The sequence below is a fragment of the Cyanistes caeruleus genome, chromosome 3, assembly GCF_971803275.1.
Source record: "Cyanistes caeruleus chromosome 3, bCyaCae1.hap1.1, whole genome shotgun sequence".
Lineage (NCBI taxonomy): Eukaryota > Metazoa > Chordata > Aves > Passeriformes > Paridae > Cyanistes > Cyanistes caeruleus.
In genome coordinates this window covers 60,960,573-60,985,949 of record NC_141703.1, presented here as the reverse complement: position 1 = coordinate 60,985,949, position 25,377 = coordinate 60,960,573, and the positions used below count along the sequence as shown (strand labels likewise).

General features: G+C 43.6%; 1 protein-coding gene across 4 annotated transcripts in view; it reads right to left on the bottom strand.

Annotated features, from left to right (window-relative positions):
* Nucleotides 1-10,794: 10,794 nt before the first annotated feature.
* CBY2 (chibby family member 2) overlaps nt 10,795-25,377 on the bottom strand; it is a 24,641-nt gene continuing 10,058 nt past the window's right edge. The window contains exons 2-4 of one of the 4 annotated variants that reach the window (XM_086881242.1): nt 22,603-22,770; nt 20,875-21,458; nt 10,795-18,383 (exon numbers count right to left, since the gene is read on the bottom strand). In XM_086881242.1, coding sequence (XP_086737368.1) covers nt 17,291-18,262 — 972 coding nt within the window. In that variant the 5' untranslated portion in view covers nt 18,263-18,383; nt 20,875-21,458; nt 22,603-22,770 and the 3' untranslated portion in view covers nt 10,795-17,290. Of the gene's footprint in view, nt 18,384-20,874; nt 21,462-22,602; nt 22,948-25,377 lie in introns of those variants that run through there. The other 3 variants (XM_086881241.1, XM_023931799.2, XM_086881243.1) reach the window with 3 other exon arrangements.

The window sequence follows — 25,377 nt, the reverse complement described above, 5'->3', positions numbered from 1 at the left end:
CCAAGACAATTATCTTCATCTCAAGTTTGGTCATTGCTGAGCCATTGGTTTTCTGATTGCACAATGAAGAGCTGACCCCTCAGATTTGCCCTGTGAGGGCACTGGCAGCAGTGAAGTCAGTACAGCAGGGCAGACTGGCCATGCAAAGACAGAGGTGAGACTGGGTTTGGCCACAGAACTCAGCAGAGCAGACCTCTGAGGCAAGAAAAGGCCAGGTATGTTTGTTTCTACTTCAGTAAGGGGGATGAGATTTCATTTTCATTTTGTGTAAATAAATAGATATTTGCCAAAATATATTGACCTATACTAAGAACATTACTATTGCACATAAAACAAACCATTTATAATAATTAATCAATTTCTTGAATCATTTGGTCCTGAATAATGCTATTTTTTCCCTCTTTGGGCTTCCTGAGGTTGTGGGCTTAAACCTATCATGAGGTCAGAGAGACAGACTCCTCTCCTCTCCTCTCCTCTCCTCTCCTCTCCTCTCCTCTCCTCTCCTCTCCTCTCCTCTCCTCTCCTCTCCTCTCCTCTCCTCTCCTCTCCTCTCCTCTCCTCTCCTCTCCTCTCCTCTCCTCTCCTCTCCTCTCCTCTCCTCTCCTCTCCTCTCCTCTCCTCTCCTCTCCTCTCCTCTCCTCTCCTCTCCTCTCCTCTCCTCTCCTCTCCTCTCCTCTCCTCTCCTCTCCTCTCCTCTCCTCTCCTCTCCTCTCCTCTCCTCTCCTCTCCTCTCCTCTCCTCTCCTCTCCTCTCCTCTCCTCTCCTCTCCTCTCCTCTCCTCTCCTCTCTTCCAGGACTGGACCTGCTGTTCTCACCACCAGCAGAAAAAGGTTTATTAAGTTTTCCAGATCGTTTGGGTCACTGAAGGGAGCAGGGCAAGACCTCAATGCCAACAAAACCTTCATTTTTCTCTGAAAGGAGAGGCAGCAGCCTAAGTTACTGCCAATTTTCACAAAGCCATAAAAGTCCAGCAGTATCACGAAGATAGGATTCAGTCCACGGCTCCTCATTATTCAAAGGGATGGGAGGATATGGAGACACCAGAGTAATCTGGAGCAGACAATGAAAGTTGTCAAGTCTCCTCTGATTAAAACTGCAAATCCCAGCACCCTAACCCTAATCCTCTCCCGTGGAAAGGGGAGATTAGTCTGGGTCCCGAAAAAAGATAACTCTATCTTTTCCTTAAATTACATGTTAAAATTCAATCTCCTCTCAGGAGACGGCAGGCATGGATATTGCTTTTTCTCTCCCTCTAATTAGAAAACCATAAGTAAACACTGCTGCTTGCACAGTGACTGCCAGAGCAGAGCTCTCTGCCCTCTGATTGCTTCATTAGCACCCCAAGACCACCAGCACGGCCAGGGAGCCCAACCATAGGGATCTTTTTCCAGCCCTTGGGGCTTACAGAGTGTTCTGTAAAACACTGAAGCAATCTATAAACTTTTGTTTCCATGAACACAGGTGTGAATCATCAGCAAGTGGGCATGCTGTCAGGGGGAACCCCAGAGTGCCAGGGCACCTCAGCCCCTCTGCCTCTTTGGTTCTCTCAAGGAGGGAAGAACTCTTCTTCATTAGGAGCAATTTTTCAGTGGGATTATATTCCGCATGATCTGCATAACCAGGGGTGATCTTGATGTCTCTGAGGCTCCCAATCCAACCAAATCTTAACATCCCTAAAAGCTGCCTTTAATGTCAGCAGGACAGGCTGTGAAGGCAGCTTTCTCAGCAGCACTCTGAAGGGATGCAATTATGTGTTCCGTAACAGGGCACTCACAGCCCATGGCAGAGCCTGCAGTGGCCAATGTCCTGTGGGGACAGGGACAGAGGCAGCCCCATAACACAGCTGGCAGCCAGTGGGGTGAGATTCAGAAGAGGCTCAGAGCTGGTCCATGGTGAAACACTCCCCTCACTGGTGTCCTCTGCCATCCTTAGGTCCAGTGAGAGCCCCGTGCATTCTCTCCTGGCTGACACCTTGGCAAGAACAGAGGCAGGCGTGCAAGGTCACTAACAGGGAAGGACCGTACAGAGCAGAGGGGCTTTGTCCAGCTCCCACTGGTGTCAACGCTTCCTCCTCACAGCATGGCACATCCCTGACAAATTTCCTTCCCTCAGTTTTTCAAGCCGCTGTGCTCACCAGTGCCTCCATATGGGGCTGCTGTGTTTCAGCAGGAAAAGGCCAGTTTCGGAGTGTAAGGTGGAGCAGAGAAACCCACCTGGAGAAGTGCAGGGCAGGGGTACCACCACAACCCCACCACAGTAGGGGTCAGTAAGACCTGCTGAGGGGCACTAGAATGAGTCTCTGTCTGTGAACAAACCCTTCAGAAAGCCTGGAGAAGATGACAGAGTAGCAGCCTGCATTGATGTGACAATTTTTTTTTGTTAGCCCAGCTGTGAATGTGCTCAAATAGTGACAATAATAAGTCTCTGTGTCTTGGTTTCCAAACCAAACACAGATGAGACCTTTGTGATCAACTGGAAACCCTGCTGATGTCTTTAAAACATGTCCATAGGGGGACTACAAAGCATTAGCATTAATATTTATTTTTCACAGCATAAGTCTTTTGAGAAGGGGAGGGCAATGCTCATTAGCAGCACAAATGTACCAACCTGTATTTTCAGGCTATTAATATGGTGGCTAGTGTTAATGGAAATATAATGGAACGAGATGCTTCTAAAAGTGTGGGATTTAGCACAGTCAGGGAAAAAAATCAAAGACATTACTGAAATTTTAATGAGAAAATCAGCTTACAGTAGTTTTACAGGTAATGATTATTTTCTTGATTTGACTGCCCTGAATAGCTTTGTCTTTGGTATGATGCCCTTGCAAGGTGTGCACATGAGGGCAGTGAATGATGCACTACAAGTCACAGCCATGACTGTCCTGGGAAGGAAGCATGGTTTGATGTACAGAAGATTGTCTGCCTGGATGAAAGCCTAGAGGCTGACCCCCCCTTTTCCACCAAAGAGCAAGTGAGGGATCTTGGACCTGCTTTGTCCATTGGCTGCTGGTGACACACCATATCACAATTCAGTTGTTTCAATATTTGGAATCACCTACCCTCCTCCTTTGGAGCTGGAGCTGAGGCTCTTGGCATAGGTGGTGCATTCTGCCCTCCAGCAGCATGTGCTCCTAATTAGGCACTCAGTACAAACTCAGTAAGACACAGGATTTTATCACTACACCTACAGACATACGCCCATCTTAGAGAGGTTTTCTCTTTTCTAGGAAGTGGCCAGTGCTTTCACTCCCCGCTGGGGCTTGCTAACATCACAGCTGTCCATCCGTGAAGATGATCTGGAAGGATTTGTTTCACCTGCCTTAGGGTGCCAACAGAACCATCATCTCTCTCAGCTCACTTTAACTCTCTGCAGGGAGAAGCAGGTGCATTTAGCACCTGTCCCACCTGACTGCTTTTGGACCTCTGGACTAGGAGAGACCTTGCACCTTGAAGGTGCCTGATTGCCTTCACTGAGATACCACTGTTTCAAACTGGGAGTTTGAAACCTCCGCAGGAAACTTCCCGTTTGAATGCAGACAGACTTGGTCTGCCCTCCCAAGAGTCTCCTGTAGTGAAGCTGGTGTACAGACCTACATCAGTCTTCTCTGCTGATGGCACCAGAAATGCCCAGGGGCCCAAGGAGAGAGCAAGAGGGACGGTGTTTCACAGACAGATCCATGATGGTTTCTACCCTACAGTTCCAAGTGAGGTTGCTTGAGCCTGCTCTATAACACCCTCTAGGTAGGGAGGATCAGACAGGAAAATGTCTCCCTTGTCACACAGAAACAGCATCACCATGAGCCTCTGCTTGGAACACATCTCACTAACCTTGCAGGACTGAAAAATTAGTTGAGTAGCAGCTGTGTGCATCTTAAAGGACATAGCCTCAAAGAGACACTTAGTGCTGTTCCTGGAGTCTGACATCTGGAATATCCTCTCACCCTTCTCCATCTCTGCACTAATTACAGGGATAACTTCTTCTGTAAGACATATTGTCTCTGGTCCCCCATAAAGAGCTGGATCATTGTAGTTAGCCAGGGAAGAAACTCCCTGTCACAAAGACTTAAAACTGCTGGTGCCAGCCACTACTGGTCCAAAATTCATACATTTTTTGGGAAAGGGAGGAACAAATCCCTTAGAATGAGCCCTTCGACGACATTAAGGTCCAACTGATTTTGCTCACTACTCTGAGCTCAAAACTTCTTGCTGAGCTGTGGCACGCACTTTAGGAGAACATCCAATGGCTTTCCGAGGTCACTAGTGAGAAAACAAGACTGAAGGCATCCAGGAGGACTGTCACTTATGGTGACCTCTTTCTGAGTACTGGTCATGCTTTGCATAAACAGAAAACTTCAGCCCTGTCAGACTGAAATGATTTGTTAATTTTATGCTCAGTGTTCTGCCTCCACTTTTACTGCTCACTCAGCTGAACGGTGTGTGAGTCTGCAGTGTGGGAGCTGTGTGCTTTGACAGGCTAAAATCCAGGAAATGTTATTACCTGAGCTTTTCTTTTTTTTTTTTTTCTTCTTTTTTTTTTTTTTTTGTTTCTTTTTTTGTTTGTTTGTTTTGTTCTGGATTTAAAAGGATTGAAGTGAAAACTCAGCCAAACCTTCATGCCTGGACTTCAGTGACTGTAATACAGCAAGGTAGCTCTGACCATTTCAAAACTGTATTACCCACGAAATCAAGTGGACATCTCTGACACTCAGAAGTCACCAGAGGGACCATCCATGATTTTATTTTTCCCAGTGGATCAATTTTGTCACTAATTTTTGAGTTTTTTTCTTTCCAACATACCATGAAATTTAAAATTAAATATCTACTCTGAGGAGAAAGAAGTGTAAGAAAAGTTTTCATTTATCTAAGGTGCTAAAGAAGAAGTGAACAATTCAGCAAAGATGTTCTTTTATCATCTGCCATTGAAACTTGAGTGTATTACTCTGAAACATTCTGCAAAGGACCCTTAGTGCTATTTGCAGTATTGCTTTGAGCTTGGCTGTTTGCAACTTAATTTCTCCAACAGTTTCTACCTAAAAGCAAATTTCATATTAGGAAATGGCACAGCAGACATGGATCACTCAGAAACACTTTTCAGTATCAGCAGAAGCATCAGGGGAACTGTGGGGCTGTGCAGAGCTCTTGCCTATCCGTGCACATGGAGCCAAAAGAGGTGAAGAAATCTGTGCCATTATCCCGTGACCATTTTCTTGTGAGCTCTCCTGCAAGTATTATATTAGTGAAATATAATCCCACAGAGTTTTGTTTTAGTCCTTATCACAGATAAGTATACATAAATAGCCACATTTATTTTTTTATTTTTCAATTTGATTTCCCTCACTGAATTTTTTGTGGACTCAACTTTTTTGCTTCAAATCCTGTATCAGCAGAGTACACAAACATGCATTTATTACTCAATGGGATATTAGTAGAATTTCTTGTAAACACTTTCAGGATGGGAAACTGCCTGTGCTAAAGCTCTCTCTTCCTATAGAGGAGGTAAACTTATGGTAGTGTGTGAACGATAGTGAATCTCTTCAATTTTTTGCTGTTGTCAGCTTTTTTTTTTATGCAGAAAGCTGGACTTTGCAGCAGCAAATGTTTTAGCATGAGGAATCAGAGAACTTTCATCCAGCTTTATAGCTTAGAAATGTAGATGTTTACACCTAAAGCAATTATTGTGGCTTTCTTTATACCCAAGGAAATAAGCACTCGGGGGTTCTGGCGCAGGTCCCCCCGTGGCTGCAGACCCTCTGCATGCTGGAGACCAGAGCAGTGATGGGTCCCCACTGCCTTCCTCAAGGGTAAGCCAATCCTTTCCTTAAAACTTGAGAAGCAAATGTTTCCAGCACTGAGCTCGTTGATTTCTTTCTTCAGTGAAAAAAAATGAAGCTGGTTTGCTGATAGTGGCGGTATTTCTTCCTTCGTAATCCCTTTGAGGGAGGCAGGTAGCTCTACCACACTGTTCAGTTCATGGGATTTATTTGTGTTTTCAGCTCACTGTGAAGCTTCAAAGTGCTGTGTACGTATTACTGGGGCTGTGTTTTCATGACTGTCTGTTGCCAGTCATATTCATCCATGCTTGAGCACACAGCTATACTTTGTAAACATCAAACCTCCCCCACCCTGGTCTTGTATGGGCATTATTTATTTATTTATTCCTGGACACCTTTAAAGGATATGGAAATTAATTATATTGAATTCCATACATATATATGTGTGTGTGTGTACACATGTGCATGCACATATGTATATATGGCTCATATATATTTTATGTATTTATGTGTTATAAATTGGAATTATGTTTGAAATAGGTGATCCAGAAAAATAATTAACGAAGCACAGGCTGTGCCTCTTCATCTTCATTTTGCCTCTGATACACGTGTTTGCCTGAGTGCCTTGTTTCCACTCTTACTGCCTGCATTAGTGCAAACAAAACCTGGTAAAATAAATGTGGGATGGTGAAGCTGCGGTGCTGAGGAAGCAAGACAGCTCAAATGACTGGGAAAACCCTAACCATAGTACTTCCTGGGGTGTTCACGTGGCACACATATTACTTAGGTTATTAACAGGAGGGTCAGAGGCCAGGCAGACAGGAAAGCTATGGCTGCAGATGAACAACCCCCAGCAAAGAAAGTCATCCCAAGTGATGCTTGAACTCCGAGAGGCTGCAGTGCTGCAGCCCAAGCCCCGAGACTCGTTTCCCAAGCATGAATGAATGCAGCAGGCAGGTAAGCCCCTTTCTGAAGACCTGGAAGTTGTCAAGGAGCCTGGCAGAATTCCAGGGCGTGTCAAGCCCTAAGGTAAAACAGATAGGTCTTCAGACTGTTTTGCATGTATTTAAATCCCTTTCCCGGAGATTGTTACTGGGGATAACTTTTATTAAAGCACTGTAAAAACAAAATGTTTTTTACATCTGCCTCTGCCTTCACCCCATCTCTCCCAGAGCAAGTGGGCACTGACTGTCCCTCTGTCATAGCCATAGGGCTGGAAGCAAGTCTTAGGGAGGGCCCTAAGGGTGCTGCTGTGCTGGGACAGTCTGGGTCTCAAGGGAGGGAGTGGATGAGCTAAAGTTTTGAAATCTGAGAGCTGACTTGCCAGGAGGTTGCAAGTCCTGGGAAAGGGGCTTGTCATCAGTTCCTTTGCCTAAATCCATGCTTCACATCATGACACATCCTCCAAATCACTTCTTGCAAGACCAAAACTAATAATGCCTTTTGTCTTTGGGTGGAAGGACTCTTTGCAACCCATAGTGAAGCACAACATAGCAACTTTTCTAACATGAGATCTCCCTTTTCACGGAGAACTCAGCTGGATTCAGGCAAACACAAGGGCCTTCAGCCATACCTGGCTGCTTTTTCTGTTCAGAAAAATTAGCACAGCTGCATGTCTGAGCAAGTCTGTCCTGCTAGGAGCTAAGGAAGTTTAAAAGAAGGTGGCAGGTCTTACTAGCATAGCACAGCCCTCTACACCTATGCACTTGTGAGCTACATCTACATCAAGTTCCACTGTGTTGGAGTGACAGCCCTGTGGCTGCACTCACCCTGCAGATTTACCACAAGTTGAAGTGGTAGTAATCTCAAAGCTAGATTAAGAGGAAACATTTCAAACAGGGCAAGGCCCGGCCCTCCCTTTTGCCTGTAAAATTTGTATCTCTATGTTTGCACTTGCAAAATTCTTCTCTGGGTACTTGCATCTCTCCCCATTGCCATTTATCCCAGTAAATAGCTGAAGATGGAAACAATTTTATCTGAGCTTGCTTTTCAATCCAAGTAGAAAGAGTCCATGCACACTGCAAGGCTGACCTTCTGAATATGAGGCCTTGAGTTACCCCTCTCTTGTATTTAACTTAAGATTTACCACATGGTGCAAAGATAAATTAGATAGGTTAATTAGGAAGCTCTGGAATACTGTTCATCATTGTGCTATGCAATTGTAGATACATCTTGCTTTTAGGACCCTGAATATGCTGACATGAAGCCTGTTCTGCATGCCAGCCTCATGGCATCTGCATCACAGTAAAGCAGAGGGAGGGGAGGATGGAGTAGCCAAGCAAATCAGGAAAAACAACCAGCTAAATTGGGTGCTTTCTAATCTAATGCATATAAGTCATACTCAATAAAGCTTGCCAACATTCCCTGGCCTCTCTGCTGCAGAGTTCACAGAGGCATCTGATTAGAATAACATGTGTCTTCTAAAAATCCTCTTTTAAAAAGATTTTCATTCTGGATAGGGAATATGTAATGAATTGGAAATGTCCCTCTGGGAGTGTGGGGTGAAGAGGGGCATTCAGCAAGCCCACCCAGCCCCAGAAGTCTGACTGCTCTCTGCGTGCCACAAGATGGAAAACCCATCAGCTATAGTAAGTCTTTATTCCCTGACAAAAAAAAATAAATATAAGAGAAATAGCCCTGATCAGTTCTGTATTCAACTGTCTTCCTGAAATTATGTGAAATCCAAGCCCGGTTTCCAATACCAGCAATGGCAGTGACATATCCAAGAGTACCCAGGAACCTCCTTCTTCAGAAAAGTGTCAATTTCAACATGTGTGTTACATGACTATGGGTAACTTGTTCCAGGAAAGGCTTTTGAGGTTTAAGGGAAGACAAGGATTTGAGGGGAGATTAAGGATATAGTGAGAAAATGGATAACCACTGTATCGTATCATATCATGAGCAGAGGGGAGAGCCAAGGTGTGGCATGGGCTGTCAAGAGTAGAGAGAGATGTTTTTTTCTTTTTTTTTAAGACTAGTTAACTTTTGTGTCTGAGTCTTGAAAACCAGACCACGTGGTATGTTGTAAAAGAGATTGTGCAAAAAATGCTTTGTCTGTGACTGTATATTTACCTGGAGCAGCTTCATGGACTGTGTGCATCCATGCTCTTTTTTTTTTTAATACTCCCTTGAAGAGTTTGAGCTTTCTCCACTTACAGAATAGTTGGTGTCAGTTCCAGAAAAAGAGCACTTCTCTGGGCAGCTTTGGTCAGGATAATACTAAAGCTCTGGAGATGTTCTCTAGCAGTGTCACTTGCTGCTTCCCCTGCTGCCACCTTAGCAGAACACATCAGCCTGAATAATGTCATAAGTGGAATGTCACACCTTCGTGAGCAGGATTGGGTTGGTCTGTTGTATTTCACACAGGTATTAGAGCCAAGAAACCCCTCAGGTGTCTCAGAGCACACCTGAGCAAAGCTTTGCTGGCAATGATGATGTTCAGCATACCTTCCCTTATTACAGACCAGTTTCTCCAGACTTCTGGTATCTTTGCAGCCTGGGAATCTTGGAGGACATAGGATGGAGAAGCTGTTTCTGTCCAAGACATGCCTATAGGTGTAGTGGAGGAGGGGAGAGATGGGTGGATATTCAAGAGAGATCCATACTGGCCTTGGACTCAATGACCTTAGAAGTCCTTTCCAGCCCAAACAATTCTATGGTTCATTGCTCTTATCCAACGACTTCCTGAACTGAAATACAGCAAATCTCAGGGCCATTTGGAGGTCTTTATGCCAAATCAAAACTCTAGCTGTGGCGTGGTGGGACAACCTCTTTTTTCTAATCCAGCTCTACCTGTGGGAGGTGATCAAATCTGCATGGCCCTCTGCTCCTTGCCCAACACCCACACCACTGTAAAATCCAGTTGATGATAAAAGCCTGAAATAGCTGAAAAATGTACAGTCAAAACAGAATTTCTGTGTAGCGGTGCATGAGAAGAGCCTGTGATATCAGCCATATTCTTCAGTTGCATCTGCAGTCCTCACGACCTCACAGTTTCTTCGGAAAACTGGACAGGAATGAGGACATACCTCATGATATCTGATACCTGGAGGACCTGTCTTGGATTTGCAAACACACTTAAACTGAGCAGTTAACCATTCTTGAAACTTGGTACCAGACTCTGCTTTTTTGCTCTAATAAAAAGGTTTCAGTGTAGTGCTGGTTTTGCCAGGAATTAGAATGCCAGCTTTTGCGTGGCATATGGCATTTTGTTGTATCAACAATTCAGTATTTACAAGCATGTCATTTTATGCCTAAGGCCAGCTTCTGCCAAGCAGGGAAGATTTGCACATATGGTGCAGATTTCTATAAACAAGGAGCTTAGGTAGAATAGCAAAGTACTGGAAGATTGTGCTCAAGTCTGATTGTACCATGAAGGATTGTAATTTCTCCTTGCTTGTTCCATCTTGGTACAGCAATGCACTACCCTTAACCATTCCCTACAGTGTGTGACATAGAAAATAATTTCCCATTCTCATTATGGAATTAAAGTAGCACTGTTGCAATTCCTCCTTCAGGACGTTTAGGAATATATAAGGAACTTGTTTCTAATCAGCTGACTCACACACACAGTTTTATACTTCCAGTATAAGTGAAATTTTCTCCAATCTCCTGGTTGCTTCCTTGTCAAGTGCTCTTTTGCAGTGCATATGAAATCTCTGACTTTTAAAATAGCTAAAAATAGCTATGGGTTAAGAGCACTTGAACCTTCTCATACTCTTTGAAGACTAATTTAGGAACCTGACAGGGTTCATCATTCTGCTCCTGATCACTACAATCTATTAACAGCGTTGTCAGTGAAGTACCAGCTAGACCAAGGGAAAATGACTGCTCTCAAGTAAGCTGTTGAAATAAAAATATATTAAGCAAAATGCTTGGACATAATTCAGTAATGACCTTCATCAGCTGAAATGGTTTTGTGTTTTAAGTGAATTAATGAGCTGTAATTATTAGTGGTCTTGGAGATGGTGATCAGAGAAAGCATTTTGCATAATGCAAACAGAACAACAGAAATGGAAGCCCCGTCTGTCTCAATCAGACACGGTCTCTTTTTTAATAATTAAATATTAGCACCTTCATTACTTTTTAAAACGTGCTTCACAGTTTATACTTTGACATCCTCATACCACCACACCATTGCTATTTATGGTACAGTCACATCTGCCATAGCAATGGAGGTTTTGAAAATGTTTTACCTGACTTTTAACAGATGGATGTTAATGGGATATTTATTTACAGAATAAAATTAAATTGAAACTGAATCTTAATGCATAATTTACATAATCAGCTTTGTTCTGAGCTGGTGAGCTGTTTTTCCAGCACTTGGGACCCTTCAGTCACAGCTGCATCAAAGAAACAGCCACTGAGAATGGAGATTAAACAATTTCCTGAAGCTAGAAGTCTTGATGAGAATCTATTATTCCATATTAGAATCTCATAATTTCTCCAGACACTGCTATAAGATCAAAGATGTATGTTAAAGCTTTGGCATAGCCCACAATCAAAAGGAAGATGTTCAATTTACATTCAGAAAATATTTCGGCCAATTATATTTTTCTGATAATTTGAAAGTTTTGTGATTTTTACCTTTTGCACCAAAAGCATTAAAAAGATCTATAAAATCAGAAGCACAGGAAGTCTGAAAAACCAAAAGGTATGTACTTGCAACAGATTATGAGAGATTTGCTCACGCTATTTGTGCGACCTATATATAACCCTCTGTCCTGATGATGCTCAGCTCAGCTGGAGTTTTGGCACAGGCTTCAAGAGGCACAGGACAGAAGTCTCAGATGTAATGCCAAAAACTTGCTAATCCCTAACTCTGAGGCTGTGTGAATGGCTGTAGGGCTGCATGGGGTTGTTCTGACCCAGGTGTAGGACCCAGAATTTTTCCTTGTTGAACCTCACACAACCGGCCTCAGCCCACTGATGCAGCCTGTTGAGATCCTTCTGCAGAGCCTTCCTGCCTTCCAGCAGATCAACACCCCCTCTCAACTCGATATCATCTGCAAACTGACAGAGGGTGCACTCTGTCTCCTCACCCAGATCATCAGTAGATATTAACCAGGACCTGCCCCAGCTCTGAGCCCTGGGGACATCACTAGTGACTGGCCACCAACTGGAGGTACCTCTTTCACCACAACTCTCTGGGCCTGGCCACCCAACCAGTTTATAACCTAGCACCCATCCAAGCTGTGAACAGCCAGTTTCTCAAGGCGAATGCTGGGAAAAACTGTGCCAAAGGCTTTACTAAAGTCAACACAGACAGCAGCCTTTCCCTCAGCTGTTAGGCAGGTCACCTTGTCACAGAAGGAGATCAGGCTGGTCAAGCAGGACATGCTTTTCACAAGCCTGTCCTGGCTGGGCCAGACCCCTGGTTGTTCTGGATGTGTCATGTGATGACATGCAAGAGGATCTGCTCCATAATATTTTCCAGTACCGAGGTCAGGTTGGCAGGCCTGTAGTTTCCCTGTTTGGCTCTCCTTCCAATTGACTGGAGGTTGGAGAGTTGACTCACAGTTAGCCAGGACTGCTGGGGAATGATGGGGAGTGCCTTGATGAGCACTTCCACCAGGTCCCTCAGTATCCTTGGGTGGATCCCAATCGGCCTCATACGCCTGTGTGTGTCTAAGTGATGAGGCACTGACCGTCCACCCTCGGACAATGGAGGCTTCATTCTGCTCCCTGCTCCTGTCTTCCACCTCAGAGGGCTGGGTGCCCAGAGAACAGCTGATCTTACTGTGAAAGCCTGAGGCAAAGAGAGCATTGAGTAGCTGAAGTCTTTTCTTCATCCTTTGTCACAATGTTTCCTCCCACATCCACTTAAGGGTCAAGATGCTCCTTAGTTTTCCTTTTCTTGCTGACAAATTGATCGAAACATTTTTTACAACAGTAAGCACATTAAGTTTGATTTGGAATTTGACCCTTTTAATTTTCTCCCTGTATCACAACACAACATCCCAGTGCTCCTCCTAAGTTGCCTGCCCCTTATTGTCGTAAACTCACTTTTTTTTTTCCTTAGGTCCATCCAAAGCTCTCTGTCAGCCATTCATCAAGCGATGTGGCCATCTCCAGGACTCAACTCTCCCCACCTAATCTTGGCCCCTCCAGGCTCTCTGCAGTCAGCAGGGAAAGACCTGTACCCTCTGGCAATCCTTCCTACCTCCACAACTGCAGAAGTGACCTCGGGTGGCCATGGGTCACAGTTACTGATTTCATTTAAGTGTTTCCACCTAGGTGAGATGAATACTGCTTTGGAAGATGTGGTAGAGTTTTAAAGCTTTCTGCTTTAAAGCCAGCCAACAGCCACTGGAAGAAAGAATTCCTTTATGAAACTTATCTGAGGAATTACTCCCCCATATCTTTTCATTTCACTGCAGGAATATTTTGAGTAGTCTATGCTCAAATTGGATGTCAAAAAAAGACAATGACTAGTTCAGCACAAAGACTGGGTGAAAGACTTCCACTATATCCTGCATTTAAATGTACAGTTATGTCTAATTCTGAGCTAAACTGGAATTGGCTGGGAACTGGCTGGGGAAGAACAAACTGGGCTGCTGAGAGCAGCAACAAACAGTCTGCACCACCCTGGAAGGCATGGCTTTTGGCCAGCACAACTGCTTTTGTAGTATGTCCTCAACTTCATGAAATCACAAGCAAAATTCTGGGAAAATTATCTTCAGCAGTTAACAGGAGCAAACCAGGGCTCAAGGAAGCTCATAACACTTTGAAAAAAATTTCAAAATTGCAATTTAGGGATGAGAAGATATAGTGGTGCTGCTGAGATGAGCACAAAAGGCCATGGTGGGTATTCTGTGAAGATAGTACAAACCCAGATATATTAGACTGTCCAGTAAGAAATGAGAACAGGAAAGTCAGCATTTCTACAGAGCCCAGCTAGAGGCAATCATCAAACTTACAGGGAAGTAAGAAGCTGCTGGTGATCTTGCCAAAAATCCAGTCTTCCAAAAATAGTACTGATAAATGAGTAGTAAAAAATAAGGACCTAATCAGCAACAATAAGGAGAGAAACAGAAAGTTTGTCATCCTGCAAAAGGTAAATTATGCACTATAAGAATGACATCCATCCATTCCAAGCCAGAAAAGCTACCAATTTCCAGGGACTTGTAAACCACTGAGCAGACTAGAAAAATGTATTAAACTTAGTCCATTTTTTCCCAAACCTGCTTAAATTTTATGATAATTAATAAGATCTTCCTGTGAATGCCTGCTTTCTTCCATTTGTACCTGGAACTGTACAAAAGCTGTCAGTCCAACCATTCTCACCAGCACACGTTCTAGAGATGGAGACCTGTAGGTTGGCTCCCACTGAGCTGGAAAGCGGCACTGACTGGGGACATGGAACAATGCAGAAAGTGGGCCCTGCTTAGGGCTCTCCCCATGCAGTCCTGTGGCACTCTGCAGTCCACTCGGACAGATCTCACTGTCTGTGCCCTTAGCATTAACAAGTCAAGTAATACTCGTGATCATCTGCCTTTCCAGCAGCACGAGAAATGATCCTCCACTGTTGTCACTGAAGCCCAGACTGGAGATTTTGTACCTTCTGGGATTATGAGAATGTCCTGGGGTGACTTTATGATGCTTGTATCCCCAGTTGTCTGTTCTGTTATGCTGCATTTAAGTTCTGCACATTTAAGACTGGTTCTGAGAGCAAAGAGGGGGGAGAAGAAGCCACAGTTTGTTTGCAGAAGCAGCACTTGCTCCTCCACATTCCTTCTCTGGACTGTGCCGTCTGCAGCACGAACAGTGAGAGAGAGCTCTCTGCTTTTAGTTAGTTTTTTAGCCAGTTGAGGCAGAGAAGTTCCCTGGACTGTGGTTTTCCTTGGAACTGTTCAGTCCTGCACTGGACTGAAACAAACACCAGGAGCTCACACCTGTGGCCCACCGGGGCTCAGGACGCGGCATTTTCCAGTTCAAGAGGGACTGACGATAGACTGAGTGAGCTGAACTACACCCCACGGCAAGGACTCTCTCTCTCTGAATCTGCCATCTTTTCAGAGCAGTGAATTAAACAATTCCATTGTTTAATATTATTAATTTTATCATGATCATGAGTACTTTGCTTGTTAAATAAACAGGTTTTTCCACTTTTCTCAAAGGACATTTATGTCTCCTGAACTGGTGTGGGGAGGGGTTGCTTGAATTTGTTTTCTAGAGGGACGCCTTTGGAGGTTTCCTCCAAAATTTGCCCTAAGACAGGACAGAGAGTTTGAACAGCATGGAGTCCTCTGCAAGATTAAGTGCTGGGCAATCTTTTAGGGACAATGTCATCTCACTTGACAGACTTGAAGGGATGGGAAATTCAACTTCTCTGTGAAAGATGCCAAAAACATATACCAGGTATAGACCTTTTTATAACCATGATGATCGAAGATCCAAAGAAGTGATCAGAGAGCAAAGGACTCACAAAACCTAATTCCTTCCAAAAACATCATTAGTATTCAGGAGAAGTAGTGTGCTCCCCTCAGGATCCTACATGTGTCTGCATGATATTTAAGCTCTGCCCAAACTAACTCAATTTTATTCACAAAGTAATAATTTCTCTACACAATAGAGAGATCTGAATCAGCTGCTTAATGAAGGCATCTCACGGAAAGCTAAGCCAGGGACTGGGACACACTCCCAAGCCTGTGCCACTTCACCATTAGATGAAACATCTCCTCTGCTTGGAACTGCCAACTTTCTCACTCAGAGAGCTCCAAACCAAATGTCTATGTTGGAGTTAATTGTCCTTGAATTAATTATAGAGGCAACAGAGAGAAACAAGGGACTCCAGCTGGTGACAGAGCCTACTTTTAGTCTAATAGGAGGCAGATTAATCAGAGCCTGAACATGCCCATTCCTTCCTACAGGACAGAAAGGAACCCCAGGGAGACTAGCTGAGATCTGGATGTCCTGCCTGGATGGACACCTGACATTAGATGAGATGACTCCTCCCAAACACCTGGTAGAAAGTTACACTCCCAAATGTCTTTTTTGCCCATGTAGAGGGACATGGCAGGAGTCAGTATTCTGACCACTGGCAAAAGAGCAGTTCATTTCTTCTAATGGGACACAAATTAGTTTGTTAAGATATGAACACATGATCAGAGCTTTTTACTACTGTTACCTTCCTCTGAACCTCTTCATTAGGGTCTCCATAGTCCAGTTTCTCTCTCTTACCAAACCATGTGTTCAAACCTGGTGATGGAGATGGCAAAGAGAAAAGCAACCTGTCTGAAGGCACAAAAAATGTTCTCCAGCACAGTGCTGAGGTATTTATCTATTAATAGCTGTGACCCAGTCATTAAGCAGAAGCAACTTGCTGTCTGCACATCCACCTATTAATGAACATCTCTCCTCTTCTTCTCCTCTTCTTCTGATCTTTACAGATGCAGCCCTACCAACACCACTGAGAGCCAGCCATTTAACTTCATGCATGAGAGATTGGCCTCAGCACCCCAAAACCAAATCAGCAAAAGAAAATACCTGTTGTTTTAAGCCTCTGAAGTAAACAGTCATCACTAGTACTTGGCATGGTCTTGTCTGAATGAAATACAAGGTGAAAGATAGTTCATGCTTTAGGTAATTCAGTGCCAAATCACTTAGAGATTTTTAAACTAGAGTGAAAACCTGCTTTTGGGGTCCTGTTGAAACAGATAAACCTCACTGTAACCTCTCCTTTGCTTTACAGTAATGCTCCTACAATTGCTCTGCAGAAGTCTCACTGCATCTGTCTTGTCAGATTACTTAAAGGCTCCCATATTCTGCCTGAAAGATTGTGACAAAGTGCACTGCATCCAGACTGTCCAGGACAGAGGAAATGTATTTCCAGCCACTCTGGCCACACAACTGAGACTAGACCAGAATTTCAAACCTGAGCAGATCAAAAGGCTCTCATTTCTGTGTCAGCAGATCATTGGAGATTGACTTGTCCATTATAGTGTGAGTAGATGCCCTTTTAAACACTGGGTTAAGCCATGGAACAGCCACCAAAATGCTGCTTTTGGCAACCTACTTTCTTACTCTGGGGCAGCTAAAAGCCTGCTTTATCTGACTAGCCAAGAAATCAAGAGCGACCTCACTGCTTTGTGCAGGAGAAGTCCTGCTGCCAGCTCCATTTCTTCCTGTGGCCCCCACCATAATGCCTGGGAGCAGTCATCCTCCTTTATTAATCCACGCTTTTTTAGCAGAGACTGTGAGTATGTCCTTGGACTACAAGCTGGCACGCTGTAATCAGAGTTAAGATCCTCAAGCAATAGCCTTCTGAAAACCTAGACTTTACTGTAAGAAACTTTGAAAAAAAATGCTGAAAAACATTATTCCTGAGGCTAGGCAAATTCATTACAGTCACCTACACCATCTAACCAGGAGGTGAAATATTTCTAAGTAGTGCAAGAAAGTTTCAGAAAGAACCAAGGTTCCCCAGATGTCTTCAGGCTCTACTGGGATTTTATTAGGCTCCTGAAGAAAGGAGGGAAGCTTTCTGTCAACTGAGCTAGCAGTTCTTAGCCCCAAGCTTCACACATGTCCAAGCTGATGCTTTTGCCCTGCTTCTTCATACACTGGGGAAGTGATGGCAATGATCTCCTTTTCCAGCATATCCATTTGAGCTATAATGTCTGACACAGTGTTTTTCACAGCTTTCAGCTGCAGCTTCAGTTTATGGTAATCTTCTTGGAAGGATCTGCTCACATCACAGACATTGTGACAAGACTGTTTCTCCCCAGAAGGATGGTTCATTTTTAGGAAGGTGTGGAGGAGCTCACACAGGTCCTGAAGAACTCGGAGGATTTCATGCTCTCCCAGCATACTTGGGGCAGACTCAATCTTATTCTGAGTTGGAGTAGTGTTCTTCCTTCTACTTTCATGTTCCTGCTGGGGGACTGGGCTGGGGTTACCTTTTTCCACAGCTGCAGTGGTGTCAGTGTTCTTCTGAAGGTCTGAGCTGGCATCTTCACTCTCTTCATAGACTGTGATGGCCTTTTGGCCCTTCCAGGTAACAGGGAGTGCTTTATTCTCCTGCTGGAAATCCTCAAATAATTTATTCTTTTTCTGGACTGACTGGAGAGCTTTGTTGTCCAGGCTGAACTGAAAGCCTGTGCTTCTCTCTTGGAAGAGTGGAAATGGCTTATTTTTGCTCTTGAGACATTGCTGAAGAGCATCAGAGTAAATTACCTGGACAGATTTGTTCTGTGACTGGAGATACTGTAAGGCCTTGTTTTCTTCCCAGAGCATCCTGTTTTTGATCCAGAGGACTTGGTTTTCCTGCCAGAGTGCTCTATTCTCCTCCCAGATGCTCCACTCATTCTGTGCCTTCTTGCTAAAGAGTCTCTGGTGGGAAGGACAGGGTGGCTGGCAGCAGGTGTCATTCACCCATTTCCCATCAATAAAGACGAATATCTCGCCCCTTGGCTTCACCCCAGGGGTGATGTATCCTGTCTCAGGCTCTGTGTGCTGCCTGCTCTGGTTCCTCTGGTCAAAGCCAGACATGGCCCTTCTTTAGCAAATAGGGGGAAGGTGGGAAAAGGCTTCTTCCAGGGCTTCTGCAAGAGGCTACTGACCACTGTCAGGGAGGAGGTGGCACAGTGGGGCTGGAGAAGCTTGATTAGGGCTGAAAGAACAGGGAACACAAATGCGTAGATTTACTGCCAAAATTCCAAATCAGAATTAAACTACATTAATGACAGGAACAAGCAAATATATCAGTTCTCACAGGTAACCATGTTGCCCCTTTGGTGCTGAAAGGTAAGGAATCCACCAGACACCTAGCTAATAAAAGCTGAGAAAACTGGCATTGGTAGATAAAGCGGCACAATGGCAGCATTAAAAGCTTTCTTATAAAAACCTGGACTTTCCCTTTATCTCTCTACCTCATCTTTACAGACCTGTAGTGGACTAAAATGAGAGAATATTTTCTGCCTCAGAATAGCCTGCTCCCAAATGACTGATGCACAAACACATTAAAAATTGTTATGAGGCTGAAACAAAATTTTCAGAATAAAGCATTTTTAAAGGTTCATATAAAAATCTGGCCTTGAAAGCAGGTTTCTCTTGCTGATGCTGAGTAGCCTGTGTTAACAGGATGCCACAAAAATGCAGTGACAGTTTTGCTTTTTGATCTTAAAATCCACAATATGCACAGATCATTTGAAACTCCAAACCAAAGCTTTGGGACATCACAACCAAGACAGCTTTGTTGCTCTTTGCGCATTTTTTTGACAAGTTCCCATCACCATGGTCCAAAAACTGTCACAACCCATAGATAATTCTCCACCTTTCATTCTCATTTCTCCCATCAGTCTTCCTCTTTATATCTTTTGATAGCTCTGTTATTTTTCTTGCTTTCTAGCCCTGCAATAGTGATTGCTTATCTTTTTCCTACAGTCCATCTGCCTCTTTTTCACATCATCAGAAAACTCATCTCTAAAATCCATACTGCAGGGCCAAGCCTCTAATGCTTCTCATTTCAGACACAGAAACCTCAGACTTATCTGTTGAACAGTCTCCCCTCCTTTCCCTTACCCAAAATATTGCAGCTTAAATTACCTAACCATAAGTGAACTGGGGAAAATGAAGGATTTCAGTTTTTTACATAGAAAAAAAAAAAAAAGACCAATCAGACAATCAAAAATTTTTGTTTTGCGCAAAAAAACCCCTTGTTTTCTGCAGCTTTAACCAAAATTTAACTTATGTGATTTTCATGATGAAGTTATTTGATCAGAGGTTGAACTATTTTTTATAACCAAATTGTTGGAATCCTCTGGCTTTCTGCACAGAGTTTCTAACAGGACAAATGTGACTTTTTCTAGCTAAAAAGAAAAAATAAAGCAGTTACTTGCCAAATTTCACTCAGGTGTATTCTCCTCCCCCTGCTGAGGCCTCCCAGCTTCCCTGCTGTCCCTTGGAAAGCCCAGTTCTGCCTTTCTGTCTGTGAGGTGAGTTTTACCTTCCTGAATCTTGCCCTCATATCTTTACCCCAAGCACTAAGCAGAGAGTGATCACAACGCACAAGCCCCTCATATCCTCCAGCTCTGCCATCACACTGTGCACCCCCTGTGCTATTGTTGCCCTCTCCTTTTCAAAACCTCTTGCTGTCCCTTTCCCTGTCATTTCCACCAAACAACACTGCATGTTCAGGCTTCTCCAAATTGAGAGCCAACATCCACAGATGCATCCTGCATCCCCTTCCCAAGGTTGTCCAAACACTCATGAAAGTAGTACTTCATTTAAAATCCAAAATTCCTTCATTTAAGAGAAGAAGGAATGAAAATTATTTAACTTAGGAGATATGTCTGTTTGCAGTAACATTTGATTTTATTGCAACCTGTTTACTCTCTGGATTTCAGGGCTGTCTTCCACATTCATCTGCTGCTTTATCTCACGTCAGACTTGTGTTTTCATAATATCATGCTTCTGCTAAAAAGGTATTCCCCAAAAACTCTGTTTTGGACATTTCTTTTCCACTTACACTATGTCCAGAGCCGTGCATTGCTCCCTCTCTTAAACCCTGCAGCCTTTCCAACACATTCCATTCCATTTGGGTGCCCAGTCCCATTTTTTTCCCCTAAAAGTCCCAAATTGGGGGCATGGTGAGGCATGAAGGGGAAGAGAGCAAATCAGCCACAGAGGTAATTTTTAATATTTAATTTATTTAATTTTTAATAATTAGACCCCTAATTATCCAGGGAAGATGCAGAACACATCCAGCATCAGAAGCCCAGACCCACGTGCCTATCATGGACAAGCAGCTACAGTTCTTAAAGTCACTTACAGATAAAGTGTTTAGATTGCACATTTTCAGGACAAACAGAAATGTATAATAGATATGACTTTGAAGGACATTATCTAGGGGACAATTAAACTTGACAGTGGCTCTGTCAGCTCTTTTGCACTGCCAGAGATATATTGACCCAAGGTTTAGAGAGATACTTTAAGTTTCCAACGCCTCCCATCAAATGTTTTTCTGTCATCTCTGAATAATCCCAGGAAATGCTGGGCAGCTGGGTGGATGGGCAAGGCAGCCAGCTGTGGGGAAACCACACCAAACCAAGACAGGCTGGGCAGTTTAGAAGCACAATGTGACACACCCAGCACATGCTCACCTTCTCAGCGAGGCCAGCGGTGTTCCCTCTCTCCAGAGCCTGGTGAAGCAGCCCGGTCTGAGGTCTCGCTGCTCCTGGGGTGTCCAGAGGTGATGGATGCACAGCCAGGGACAAGGGACTGGGGCTGATGTGACCACTGGCAGTGACCTTGCCCCAGAAGCAGCCACCTGCCCCCGACCCTCCAGGGGCTGGGAGCTCCTGCACACCCTCCTTGCACAGCTCACTTCTGCGCTCCTTTCCCTCAAGACTGGCTTTGACTTTTCTCAGCATTGCTCTGCTGGGTTATTTCTCATGGAAATGACCTTTCTGCTAGTTCAGCTCCCATGCCCTTTCCTGAACCCAGACTTCCTGATCTCCCTTTGATGCTCATAACTGAGGACAGTTTGGACAGATTCTTTCTCCATCACACCCTCTTAAAACAAATTTTGCTTTTGATTCTGAATCTTTCAATTCTGTCTGTTGAACTGATATTGATACATTCACAAATCACTTCCTTGTATGCGCTGTGAGAGTTGAAGTTATTTTCCAAGGACAACATGAAATTCTTTTTGACTGTAAGTTTAAGAGCAGACTATAGCTGAAACCTACTAAGAAGAAAATAGAATATATAAGGGATTCACACATTGCAGGTTTAGGTATTATTTGTAGCAGCTGTTTCCACTTCCATGTCTTTACATTTCTAATGAAGTCTTTCTTATTTGCTACATCTTTCAGAAGTGTATTTTTTTTTTTTAATCAAGGTTCTTGAATAATAAATATAGCATTTAATTTCTTTTTCAGTGAAAATTACCAAGTTGACATCACCCTCAAGGTGACTGCTTTTGCTTTAGGAACTTGGGGGCATAGTTCAGCTTTGCTGTTATATGAAAACTATAAACTCGGGTATAAAATCCTTCTCTGTGATTGTTCCCTTGCTTATATTTAATCTTAGACAACAAAAACACATCACAGGTTACTCAGGCAACTCCCCAGGGAGTATCCTTCTTTATTTGAACTCCACTATCATGTACAGGAAAACAGAAAAATGTCCTCAAAAGAGAAAATATTTTATCATGGGCTCTTTGTGTTTGGCCTGCCATTAGATGAAAATTTAAGGGTGCTACCCAGAGCAGAGACTTCTCAGGAAATGTCCAGTCTGAACTTCTGCAGAACTGGGGCTATGGACCACCAAAAGTGATCTTTGATGAACATTTTAGGATCTAAGAACTGACTAGAAACTGAATGAATAGAGAGAAGTGCAGCTGCTTGATCCAGAACCACAGAGAACTAACTTGGTAGGGAGTGTACCTTTGCTTTTCTTATGCAGTATTTTCCTCAAAGTTTTGCTAAGTTCTTCTGCCAAGTCATTTTTTTTCTGAAAATTATGAATTTGAGTGGCAATACATTTGGGTCAAATTTAGTGAATATCATCAGATATGTTTACACACACCTCAGAACTGGAAATGCTTCAAGAGCTAATAGCAGAATTTTTAATAGCAGCTACACTGATTTCTGAGCTGGGCTCTCAAAACGACTGAGGTGTCATTCACAAGATTACAAAGGCAGAAATAATGCTGAGTGTGTTCCAATATCTGCCAAGAGACAAGTAATTCCTGCTCTGTAAGAAGGTTTAGAACTTGCCAGCTGAGTGTTTTGTCCACGGCTTCAGACTATTCAATTTCTCAGAGATGTTTCACTGTACAAATAATCAAATATTAATTGGAACCCAAGCTTTTTCCCCCATCCTACCTGCACACTTTATTCCAGGCTGCTCAGCTGACTTTGCTGTCCTTCTTCTTGGAGATTGTCTGGTTCTAGAAAGGATGCAGTGGGAAGGAGTGTGTGGTCCCAGACACACTCATATAATATTCTGCATGCTCCGTGCTGGGGTGCAAGAGGTGACCATCCAGTGACAGGCTGAAAGCCAGGGGGAAGAGCAAGGTATGATCTGCTGCCATGAAGATTTTGCAAGAAGGACCCTGAAGACCCCACACCAGCCTCCTTTCTATTAGATAGTGGCATGTACCTGCACTAAATGTCAGCCCTTTCCGTCCTTTGCTTTTGGTTTAGAAGACCTGGTAAAGTGTCTGAAGTCAAAATAATTGGGGGGGGGGGGCGGGGGGGGGCAGATTTCTAGTAAAAAGCATGCTATAGTCCCAAATGTTTATTTGATAAAGCCAAAAGCATCTGCTGCCACTTTCTACCATGCCAAACACATTTGTGCTTTTGAAATGCCAGCCTCTGTTCATGTCAGTGCAGGCTGGTCTCACCCCACACTCATCCACTGTTCTCCAGGACATAAGCCTGGATGTGAATCCCACCTAGTCACTAAAAAGATTCTTCCATATCTGAGTGTTCTTGAATCATTTCCTGACTTCAACAACTGGCTTGAGAGTAAAAATCATGTTTTCTCAGTTTCTGAGTCAGAGAAGTGTCTGAAGGGAGAGGTGACGATATCTCAGCATTTGTATTCTGCCCAGGAAGAGACAGTCAGCACTGTGAAAATCAGTAATGAAAAACTCCAGACGATTTTCTTTTCAGGCAGATAAATGGCCTGAGTGACACACCTATGTCATCACCTATTTGGACTAATTGTCCTTCCAGGAACACTATCACAGTGCTGCTGCCAGTATGGCTCATACAATGTTGTGCAAATCACCAGCCCTGTATTCATCTGTCAGGACTGGGTCAGCTGAGAGCTGAAATGAAAGGTGGAAATATCTACTTTCATACCTTCCCTCTGATCCTAATTTTACTGTAGACATTGGGTAAGTCATTGTTTCCTCAGGTTCCCAATGAGTTTGGGATGCTGATTTTCTGATGCAAGCTGTCAAGAGAATTTAGTTCTTCCTTGTAAAGTGCTTTGAACATGGAAAGCATGGCAGCAAAGAAACCCTACACACCACTCTTATTTATTCCCCTGATTGTAATACACATATGGTTTACAGGTTGAAGCAAAACGTTTTAGTATTGCTAGTAAGTGACATCTTACAGACATGACAGGCTTTGTGTTGCTCCACCTTAGATCTCATTCTCACTTTGCTTGCTTTGTACTTTAGCTATGAATATTTAAAAAAAAAAATCATCAAAACCCGTGTGCAGTCTCTTGGTCAACTGAAAGCCATTTCCTGTCAATGCTGTTGCTATGTGTTGAGCCTCTGTGAGCCTTGCCCACAAAAACCTGCCCAATTACCATGTCACTCTCCTAGTCCTGTCTGAACAGATCAAAATTTACAGAGCACTCCATGCTGCTGAAACAGCCCTTTGTTCACTGCTGAGTAAATACTAGAAGAAATGGTCACTGGTGCACTTGTTTCTGTTCTGAGGGCAGAGGGGCAGAGCTGACATTGCCTTTCTGTACACAGGGACAATTTGGAAGGGCACAGTCAGCTCAGTGTGCCATGTGTGAGCACGGGGTACCCCATATGGCCTCCCTGGGACACCCCAAGTGCAGTCTGTGCTGGACATTCTGGCCCTGATCTCTGATATCCACAAACTCCAAACAGCAATAGGCAGGCAGGTCTCTGCTGACTGCATTTGAACTCTGAGATCCTGTAAACAGGTGCAGTGTTTTGGGGGAATTTCAGCTGACTCTGAACACAGAGCAGCTCTTCCATGTGACAAGTCTCTCTTGGTGAGAGGAAAAGTCAGTGGCTCCATTCCTGATTGACAGGGAGAAAATTAAGGGTTCAGGCTTATTAAACAGTCTCTAATAGTGATTTATGGGGTCCTGTACATTTTAATCTAACAAAAAAAAAATTTAAATCATCTAATTAGCTAAGTGTGTAATCCTGTATATTAATTGTCTATTAGCCACTTCTTAATTATAATGGAATGCTTATCAAATAACATGTGATAGCCACGTAGCACCAATTTAAGTCATTATCAGACTAGCTCCTACTTTAATAAGGATCTGTTAAACTGTAGTCTAACCATTTCATTTTATTTTAAAAGCTCTACAGAAGAGGAAGCAATCACCTCAAAAAACCAGAATTCCATTAGGACTTTCTAGTCCCTTTACCGTAAACAACACTACATGAAGAATCACAAAACAAACATAAAAAATCCAAGGAACTATTTAGGAACCTGGAAACCCAGATCTTGTGTTTAAGTTTGTCCAGTCCTTGCTCATGCACACAGGCCTTCCAGCATTTTAGCTCAACTTTGTCTTTGTTGGGATGCATCACCCCTGAGCCTGAAGGAGGTGATCCTTGATTATTAACCAGCTTTTCTGGGCCCATCATCTTTCCAGAGTATTCTACCAAGCAGATTCCTGAAGAGATCACAGTCTGCTTTCCCAATGTCCAGGTGAGTTTCTTGTGTGCTCTCCTCAATTTCCTAAGTATTCTAACTCTGTAATTTTGCGGTCACTGCTTCCAAGGCTGCCCTATGAGCTTCACATTCCTCATCAGATACTCTTGTTGGTGAAAACAAGGTCCAGCACTAGCACCTCCCCTCATTGGCTCCTCTATCACTCGGAGAAGGAAGTTATTATCAGCGCGTTCCAGGAATTCCCTGGATGGT